The sequence below is a fragment of the Anabrus simplex genome, chromosome 12 (genome assembly GCF_040414725.1).
Source record: "Anabrus simplex isolate iqAnaSimp1 chromosome 12, ASM4041472v1, whole genome shotgun sequence".
NCBI lineage: Eukaryota > Metazoa > Arthropoda > Insecta > Orthoptera > Tettigoniidae > Anabrus > Anabrus simplex.
In genome coordinates this window covers 39462907-39473862 of record NC_090276.1, presented here as the reverse complement: position 1 = coordinate 39473862, position 10956 = coordinate 39462907, and the positions used below count along the sequence as shown (strand labels likewise).

Below are 10956 nucleotides of genomic sequence, written 5' to 3'. Positions count from 1 at the left end.
CCGCTGATGGATAGCCATGACCGAGACACATGAAAGACATTTATGACCATTTGTTTTATCTCATAGGGAAATTTGACATAATTTTTTCCCTTTTCAAATCGTTACCAGTTGCAGTATTTACCATATTTCAAATGATTTGTAACTTTCTTTCCTGACGTACACACACTCCACGTTTCACTTCTACACTACTATTATTTAAAATCAGAACGAATATCTAATCGGCCTACATAATCCTGCGCTCAATTTTAGAACATTTCTCTGCTACAGTAAACTTCTTGTTGGGTTTCGAGGTATCGTGTCTATTCATTGATAATAAATATACAGATGACTTCTTTTCTATCATAATACGCAATCTAGGTTAACACCTATACCATTGATCAAATGTTCTATTCTTATACGACATCTTAACAATCTGAAAGATTTTTGGAAACTAACGGTCTAATATTGAAATAAAAATCTGAATTAGTTCATCCATCTATATTTTGACATATTACCTGATAACAGAAGTATAGTATAATATTCACAAGTCAGGGCGTGTTTAAACGAAATCACTAATCAAGACAAGATTTCATGTTTAGTAGCTTAAGAAGAGAATGACCGCATGGTATTGTAAGGTCCTCGCATACAATACTTGATCAGACTTAATTTTAATGAGGCCATCCAGAAATTTATATTTCTTTTCATGTAAAGTAAACGTATTTAGCCATGCGCGACAGATCTATGATGTAGCAATCAAATACCGGCCGGACAAGTCCCGTCTGGTGTCAGCAGCGCAGCAGCAGTAGCTCGTACTCTTTCTCCCGCCGCCTGTGAGGTTTGGTCTGTGATAAAGTTTCTACGGAAACTGCGATGAGCCATTCAAGACAAGGGGCTTGGAATGCTCAGTGCAGGTGTTGTGATGGTCCACGGCAATGCTCGCCCACACACGGCTCGGCACTCAAGAGTTCGACTGGGAGGTGTTTGATCATCCACCATACAGTCCTGTTCTTGCTCCCAGTGATTTTCATCTCCTCAAGGAATTCCTGTCCTCCTGTAAATATTTTCACATGGACAAAGAGCTGAACACGAATGCCATACGCTGGTTTTATTCCCATACGGCAGACTTCTACGACACCCGCATACAAAAGTTCATCCCATGATATGACAAGTGTCTCAATTCTGGTGGTGATTACGTCGAAAAATACCTCCGACATTGCTGTATCGGGCGCTAATAATGGATTTCTTGTAACTATTTTGTATTTTTTTAAATAGGGAAACTTAATTCCTTGATGGCCCTAGTGCAAACCCCGTACAGTCCCACAACGGACATTATATCTCTATATAAGTTCAACTGTTTCGGAAAAAATTTGTATCTGGGAGGAACTTACATAATACCACGCGCTCATTGCTTTCTTGAGAGACTGCACATACGTGTCATTTATTTCATCTTGTATTCTCAGTTTACGGATAACTGAAAATCTTTCATCCTTGTTTCCCCAATATTACAGTGTTGTGGGTCGCCAGGTTGGCTTTACCCATGATTGATAGATCTCGGAATAGGGTGGGACACGTCAGCGAACATTAATTATCCCTGATAGTGTGTAAACATTTTCTTCCTCAACAGAACACACTACCAGGCATAAATTCCCACCAATAATCTGTAAACTCCTTTCCCTAGAAGAAAAAGTTATAGGGTGAGACAGAAACCTACATAAATCGCCTCCGTTAGTGTAAACCCCTTTTCCTAACGTGGCAAGCATTTAAGAGAGGGACACTTTGCATGAATAACCACTAACTGTGTAAACTCCTTCCCTTAGTGTCGCAAGAATCTTGGGCCACATAAATTACCACTGATTGTGTAAAAACCTCTTTCCTTAGCAAGAAACTGAATCAAGCGTAAATTACTACTGAGCTATTTTCCTTAGCGGCACAAGAATCTTGGGAGACACTTCACTCTACACAAATTGCCACTGATGGTGTATAGCAAGATAAGTATCTGCGGGAAAACATTATTCTACATGTTTCCTTCCTTAGCGGGACCAGTTTTTGAGTGGGGAACTTTACCCTATGTTAATTGCCACTGACTGTGGGCAAGGTCATTCTTTTCACTCTATATTCCCTGATATGCTTAATCTGAAGCAATCGAAACGATGGCGACGATGGGAGCGCGTGGGGGTACCAGCCTACTCAGGAGAGACTTTCCCATTAATCTCTCTCAATCCATAATATTAATCCCCTTGCACACTGTGGCATTGTAATTCCAAACTCTTCATGAGTTAAAGGGAATCATCTGATGATATGTGACGGAGTTCCTGTCGGGTGTCACTTAGTGGTGTGTCGCGCCCAAGCTGTCCTTTGCACCTGCGACATAAGTTCACTGCGGTTTGGAACCTTCTCGCTCGTGGAACGTGTAATGAAGGGAGGTCCGTTAGCCAGACCTCTTCTACTTCCTCCACCACTACTACTACCACCGCCACCAGCAGCATTATCATCTCCACCAGAAACTCTTAGCGTAACCATCTGGGATGCGAGCTGATTGTGTCTCTTTGCTGATGGAGATGTTGAAGCACTGGAACTTTCTTGTCGGCCTTGAGGAGGCGGGTCTAATCGAGTAGGGGGCTGCGCCGAAGACGAAGAGGATGTCGACGCGCCGCCCTCGTCGGCAGCAGGGATTGGAACGATGACCCGCACGCGACCTTCATTGTCGGTTGTTGTCAGAGTACCCACTTGCGACAGAGGTCTTATAATATGTGGAGGAGTAGATGAGTAATCTTCCGATGAGCTAGGAACGGACACAGGAGGTTGATCTTGCATCATTACGGGCTCCTGCTGAGATACTCTATGTGGCATCACGGGTGAACTAGAATAAGATGACGCCTGAGACAGACGATACCCTATAGGTGACGGTGAAAACAGTGACGAAGTTGGTACCGGCTGCGGCGGGTACAACTGGTATTGAGCGTACTGCTGAGTTCTTATGGGAGGAGAGTAACCACTAAGAGCTTGAAGACGCTGCAGCAGCTGCTGTTGAAACTGTTGATCCGCCGACGGAGGTGTAACTGGGGGTGGTTGGATGTTGAAAGTGAAAATTCCAGGGGAAGTATTTTGTCCTATCATAGAGTGTCTCTGCTGCGGCGAGCCCGGCACTGCTGACAGGTACTGCGACGATCCCGAAGACACTGCCCGGTTCTCGATGAGGGACGCAGACTGCTGCGCCTGCTGATGGTGCCGGTACATGTCCTGAGAATCTTGGAAGTCCGGCAGGTAGACGGATGCTACAGTAGGGGTCTGAGGGTCACAGAGGATGGACATCTGAAGATAGAGGAAGGATGGAATCGAAAAGAGAAGAGAGAGAAGAAAAAGATACACAAAGTTAAAATAGTTGTTGAGATCAGAACACAGAGAGTTTCATGACCCAAAGTCTGATGTCTTCAACAGGATTCAAGCATTTATTAAGACAATATTCCCCGAAGTGGAATAGGCATTAAGTTCATATCATGTTACGAACTTCATTAACATAGAGGATATATATATTCAAACCTTTTTTGTAGCGAAATCAAGTGCGCACATTCAGGCATTATAGTTCTGAAAGTTTTTTAATTTTTTTTTTTACAATTTTGCTTTGCATCGCACCAACACAGACAGGTCTTATGGCGACGACGGGATAGGAAACTGCTACGAGAGAGAAGGAAGCGGCCGTGGAACGTAATTAAGGGACAACCCCAGCATTTGCCTGGTGTGGAAATGAGAAACTACGGAAAACTTACTTCAGGGCTGCAGACAGTGGGATTCGAACCGACTATCTCCCCAGTGCAATATTACAGATGCGCGACTAACCGCACAGCCAACTGGCTCGGTACTTCCGGAAGTAAAGATCAAATCAGTCATCAATGATCTGCATTTAGGGCAGTCGCCCAGGTGGCAGATTCCCTATCACTAGTTTAACTAAATCTTTTCTAAAATAATTTCAAAGACTTTGGAAACGTATAGAACATCTCCCTTGGTAAATTACTCCAAACGCTTACTCCTTCGTATAAACTAATATATTCCCGAAATTTGTCCTTTTCATACCAACTTTATGTTTCGTACTTAAAAAATACAATTCATACTCATTCGTCCACTAATGTCATTCATCTCTACCCCTCCAATGACAGCTCGGAACGCACTGCTTAGTTAAGCAGCTCGTCTCCTTTCTCCCAATTCTCCCCAACACAAACTTTGCAACATTTTCGTACCTCTTGTGTCGGAAATCACCCAGAACAAATCAAGCTACTATTCTTTGGATTGGTTTCAGTTCACGAGTCGAGTAATTCCTGGTGAGGAAACCATTCTCTAATTGGGATCGTACCAGAGACTTATATGCCCTCTCCTTCACATCGTTTGGAGCCCTAGGCGTCAATCATACGTCCATCAGATTAAAAAATTCCATAAAAGATTTTTAAAATATTAAAAAGTAAAGTCATCTCCGTACAGGCCGTTAAGGCCCTTGGAGAGTTGGAAGGTAAAGGCTTCCACTATCCGTAACCTCGCCACTTGATGGGGTAGAGTGGTTAGCTTAACACCCTTTTAAAGTACTTACAATATAAAACAAACTATCTGCTACCTCCGTACGGTACCCTATAGTGGTATCCCTTTAAATTTCCGACTGGAGAGTTAAGAAATTCGCAGACGGAAGGATGCAGTAAAATTTATTTTTAAAATTATATGCTATGCCATTGATAATCCTGAATTACTGTCTCTCTTAAATTTCCATGAACCTTGCTTCAATTTCAGATATAATATAACATTTTTAAATGAAAAACCTGGACGTTTGCCCATAATAACTCGCCAGTGAAAATTCTCTTTAGTATCTTCAACAGTGCCATTCAGAGAAATAACGGCATTGACTTCAGTCTCCCAATGCACGAGTTTCTAACTGAACTTTATCGCACAATTGTATGATGTCTTAAAAATAGGGGAAACTGTAAGGTGAAGTTTTATAATATTATGCTTGTACATAAATTGCTTCCTTTCTTCTGTCATTTTACTCTGTCGTGTGTTTTTTTCACCATATTAATATAAGGCTCTTTAGGTTTTAGGAAAATACTTCGATATTTTATATTAATATTATAGGTGATTAGATTAGATGAAATTAGCATAGGCCCTATAGTTAGTTTAGATATAAGTACCGCCATGTTAATTGTAGTTTATAAGACGTACTTGCCACTGTCATTAGGACACTAAGCCCTGTGGTGCGCAATAAATAAATAAATAAATAAATAAATAAATAAATAAATAAATAAAATAAATAAATAAATAAATAAATAAATAAATAAATAAATAAATAAATAAATAAATAAATAAATAAATAAATAAATAAATAAATAAATAAATAAATAAATAAATAAATAAATAAATAAATAAATAAATAAATAAATAAATAAATAAATAAATAAATAAATAAATAAATAAATAAATAAATAAATAAATAAATAAATAAATAAATAAATAAATAAATAAATAAATAAATAAATAAATAAATAAATAAATAAATAAATAAATAAATAAATAAATAAATAAATAAATAAATAAATAAATAAATAAATAAATAAATAAATAAATAAATAAATAAATAAATAAATAAATAAATAAATAAATAAATAAATAAATAAATAAATAAATAAATAAATAAATAAATAAATAAATAAATAAATAAATAAATAAATAAATAAATAAATAAATAAATAAATAAATAAATAAATAAATAAATAAATAAATAAATAAATAAATAAATAAATAAATAAATAAATAAATAAATAAATAAATAAATAAATAAATAAATAAATAAATAAATAAATAAATAAATAAATAAATAAATAAATAAATAAATAAATAAATCCTTGCTACAACCCCTATGTACTCTCACAACCATATTAAGAGATCTGCAGAACTAAGAGGAATCACAGATATGGCTTTTTTTGCGGATAATGCTATGTTGTACAGAGTACAGGATCATGTGTGACTGCAAGAAGCAGATAATGCTTCACCAACTCTAATCCGATCCGATTGGTTGAGGTGCCGACTATAGCAACAATAACCGTTCCCAAAACATACACAGAGCAGGACCAATGAATCTCAGCGCACTTCTTAAACTATCTAGAAGCTTCAACGAAAACTAGACAAAAAAAAATTCCGTAAAATACAAGTGGCATGGCATTGGCCACTTCCAAATATATGAGAGAAAAATATTTTCCTTTTGAGTACCCATTTCTTGCGGGACATTTCTCCCACTGACACTACGCCGAATATGCCTCCTCCATAAAACTCAATTCTCTAAGAGTACTGCTACCTGCACACAAGCGAAGCGATTTCTTTTAAAATTATTCTCGTGTTCCAAACATCTTGTACACAGTCAAATATTATTTCCACAGTTATGTTATACAAACTGTGACCGATATTTGCAATGTCAAGCATGAAACAGTTCATCATCAGTACAAGATGATGGACATATCGGACATCGAAGCAAATGTTTCATCGTTTGTTCTTCACCTCAGTTTCACTTGATAATGTTAGCATCTGTGTGCCCTCTCCTGTCCTCAGTCTATTCAGAGTGAAGTTTTCACAGTTGCCAGGTGGTAAACGATCCACTACTACCAACTGTCGCGGGATGTTGGTTTTCCACAGCTGTAATCTTTGTCATTTCAGGCCATTCAATGAGTTCCTGTAATGTTCACAGCAAACGTTTCCCTGGACTTGAGTATTTGAACTGTGGGCATATGGCCATCTAGTGCATGATCAATTTCTTGTTCTAATCTAGTCCTCTTCTTGTTCGCAGCTACTTCTCTACGAATACAGGTGGAGAAATATCTGCCAAATGATACAGCCTGTCGACTGGGGTAGACTTTAAGCAGCCTGTCACTAAGCTACAGGTCTCACTGAGGGTTACGTCCACCTGTTCGACATGACATGATGGAAACCAAACTGGACATGAATATTCTGCAACGGACTCACGAGGCTGATGTGCTGATAGTCTGTGGTTGGCTTCCCCACTGTGATCCAGTCAATTTATGCAACAGTTTGTTTCGTGCATTAACTTTCATTTTACAATTCATGCAGTACTTCTGAAGGTTTAGGGTTCTGTCAATGGTTGCTTCCAGATATCATCAGGCATTCTACGCTTGAGTGGAGAGAAGAGAAGACTTCATTAAGATAAGTTCCAAAATAAAGTTTATAAGGATTTAAACAGAAATAAGCATATGGGTTTATACACTTCTAAATATTTTGAGTTTGATTTGACAGTATCTGCTCTTTCAAGAAAGAAACCTATCGTTCTAATTTAATTAAGTTGTTTAATTTTTAGGTATTTTATATTACTCAAAATCAGTTTCGGCACACTGAAGAAGATTTTAAGAGAAAAAATACATGGGAATCTTACTTTTCCAGTTCCTCTCACACTTCAGTAGACAACCACACAATTGTCCCCAAAATAACTGCATTGTCCACGTAACATATATCAAAACTGCCTTATAGAACTGATGGTATGGCAAAATAAAATGCAGTGCAAAGGAGTACATTAGGCTTACTCTTACCAGCCTGTCTGCTTGACTTAGAATGAAATATGAATTACGCATTTACTTTTGAGACAGTCCGAATGTATAATGCAATTAGTCAAAGTGAAGAAACTCACGTAATCTGAATATATACAGCTTGAAGACAAATGAGTAATAAGAAATGCAAATTAAATATTCTCAGCATTTATTGAAGAGATATCAGACTTTGGGTGATAAAATCGAGCAAGGACCATAAATATAATTTACTACAAACATATCATAAGTACACAGAGGGAAAGAGGTATGAGATTATTATCGACGTACCTGTATTAGCTTGATAATAGTGACCCAGTTCCGTAAAGAGGAAAAGCTAATATCGGGTAAGCCAAACTATTTCATGTGTGATTAAATCAGAGAAACCACAGACCCGCAATGAAGCGTTTTTGACGGATAATCACCTGCTTTATACTATACGAGAGTCATCGTTGTTGAGGATCACTACTTTTCCTTTAACTGCCAATCAGGCCACATCATTCAAATACTAAAAAAATTGTTCAATGAGCTGTCAGAGGTCGCTGACATCCACTGCACAGATCTTCTGTTACCAGGGTAGCAAAGTTGCAAGCTGTTATAAGGGACCGCACTCCTGACGTATATGCACTCCTTCCAACAGAAGTGTAATGCACGGCTACGGATCCTTTCAAACTATGCTCCGGGAATCGACCATTTCATAAAGTGGAAAGAGGGACACAGGAGGAATCGTTCAAGCTCCGTGAGATTTAGACATCCATTTTTGTTTCCTTTTCAAACATGACAATTCTTGGCAGTCTATCTTTGGAACAACATGGAATTCGGCCTTCGGTTACTCTCAGAGGGGGAGGGGAGTTCCAGCTCCATGACTAAATGGTTAGCGTGCTGGCCTTTGGTTACAGGGGCGGGAATTTTAACCATCAGTGGTTAATTCCGCTGGCACGGGGGCTGGGTGTATGTGTCGTCTTCATCATCACGACGCGCAGGTCGGCTACGGACGTCAAATCAAAAGACCTGCACCTGGCAAGCCCAACATGTTCTCGGACACTTCAGGCACCAAAAGCCATACGCCATTTCATTTCTCAAAGGGGGGCGTTCAAGAGGACATTTCTTTTTCTCTCACAAGGGAACTTTCAATGAGTTTATAACGAAATTTAGAGTACTCATAAGGATGAATTGCACAGTGAACCGGAATATCATCAGACGCTACAGTGCTTTTCTACAGGCTGAGGGGCAGTATATTCAATACTTGATGTAATGAGGTTATATTGTTTTTCAACATGATTATTCATCTTTTTTAAGTTTGTGGGTTTTGTAATGGGTGTGCGGGAACAGAATGACGGCGAACGCGCTCTCATGTACCGACCCACGGCTTGCAAGAATCACGGCAACTCTTATGGGGATCGCAGTGTTGCCGGTTTTTATTTCGGCACCCACTAGTTAAAACTTGGAACTATTTTTTTTAATGAGGGCTCATTGTGATTTTAGCAAAATAACAAGATATGTTTCGATATAAGCTTAGCCAGTACAATGATGGAACCCGAGAAAGTTGCTGCGATGTTTCTGCTTGCTTACGGTTACACTCTGAGGGAGAGGGTGGGGGTGGAGGGGGGTCTAGCTTCATGGCTGAATGGTTAGCGTGCTGGCATTTGGTCACAGGGGTGGGAATTTTAACCATCATTGGTTAAATCCACTGGCACGGGGGCTGGGTTTATGTGTCGTCATTTTGCAGAGAAGAGGATAAGAAACAGAAGGAGGTGAGTAAGGGTTTATCCTATAATTTAGATCGTCAAACAGGAGACTTTATGTAAATGTTTCAGAAATTCTTGAAACACCTGGAAAAGTTTTATAATTATCTCGGACAGCATCAATTAACGCCTCAACATCCAAAATACTCACTACTCTCGTTACTGTAGCGAGAGTTTCAAGTAACGAATGTCAACACTCAGCCGCTAATACATTAACTTCCTTATGGGAGATGAAGGGGGGAGGAGAGTCGGTGAGTGGCACATGTTGCCTCCAGGCCACGAGACCGCAGTCACAGGAAACCCAGTCTGAAGGGTTCAAGGAGACTGCCGTTTGAATACTTGGACCTGCCTTTCCCGGTGTTCGGCTGTCGAAGTCTAGTGAAAAGAGGGCCTTAAATTTCCTTCGACTTCCAAGCCAATAATATCCATTCAATTTTCAACCGGCAGGCGGTGCTGAAATGAATGATGATGGTTGCAATAAACAAGAGTGACAAGGAATATGCAACAATTAACACTAAAATGTTTTTCTTAGGGTTCTCATACCTCTTTACCCTGCGTATTACAGGGAACTCTTTCTTAATTGTATCACTAGTGTCCGGATTTTTATGCAGTAGTAGGTTAGAATGCAAACTTACTGAACCGAGTAGTAAGTATAGACTACCCTGCACAACGGTTGTGGTATGAGGTTCGCATGAACATAAGGAGTACGGTCCAGCAGAACCCCTAGAATTTATGTTACTCTTGCTACATTACGGAAGAGCGGGCTAGTCAACACTCCCTAGTTACCAAATTAGTTTGCATTCTAACCTAACACTGCCCAAAAATCCGAGTTCTAATTATAACCAATCAGAACTAGAAAAGAACAACAAAATCATGCACATACACAATGTTACCAACATGAAACAAAGATAAATTCAACGTGTGTTACTTTCCTCTGGAAATCAAGAACTAGTTCTGGTCTTATAATCCTTATGAAAGACCTGGAACAAGGAGAGCAATAATTGTATATGTAACAGTCGCAACCGGCGATGTGAAGCACAAATGCACAAGATTGCACACCATTTGACAAGCCCTATGTTTCTTTGTGAACTGAAGAATGGAAACGGGAAAGGATGCTTTCCATGGGAAAGCGAGAGGTGATTTCATTATATTAAACTTCTTTTTGGAAATCAGTAGTTACAATATAAACATTTCATTCCCTGAGAGAATTATTTCTGTTCAATGTCATTTGAACAGATTATATTAATGGTAAAGTTGCAAGGATTTTACTGTCAATTTTCGAGACAAGTTAGTGTGTTTGGAGAAAAAAATTCAAGACTGAATAGCATGATGAAAGAATTGTTAACTATTTTAATTAGACCTAATTGTGGAAGTGTGTATTCTAGCGAGAGCTATGGAAAGTAATTTATTGAACTTTACAGGCTGTTAGCCCAGATACATGTTCACAATGCCAGATTACATAAAACAGAAAGAACCATTACAACCAGCGAAACTGAACAATTATAAACAGAACTAAAAACACACCAACTAAATCTACTAAGCGGCCCCTTACATGGGCGGATGACCAGTCCACATGTAAGGGCCAACCCTACAAACCTACAGTATATTCTAACAACTAACTCGGTGGCCCCCCCACACGGGCGGGATACCAGTCTCCCCGCAAGGCACCA

At 38.9% G+C, this 10956-nt stretch overlaps 1 protein-coding gene across 2 annotated transcripts in view; it reads right to left on the bottom strand.

Moving 5' to 3' along the window:
• Positions 1 to 485: 485 nt before the first annotated feature.
• The window catches only part of LOC136884449 (carboxyl-terminal PDZ ligand of neuronal nitric oxide synthase protein), a 627954-nt gene continuing 617483 nt past the window's right edge, over positions 486 to 10956 (bottom strand). For both annotated transcript variants that reach the window (XM_067156624.2, XM_067156625.2), the window contains one exon: positions 486 to 3291. In XM_067156624.2, the coding sequence (XP_067012725.2) occupies positions 2302 to 3291 (990 nt within the window). In that variant the 3' untranslated portion in view covers positions 486 to 2301. The remainder of the gene's footprint in view (positions 3292 to 10956) is intronic.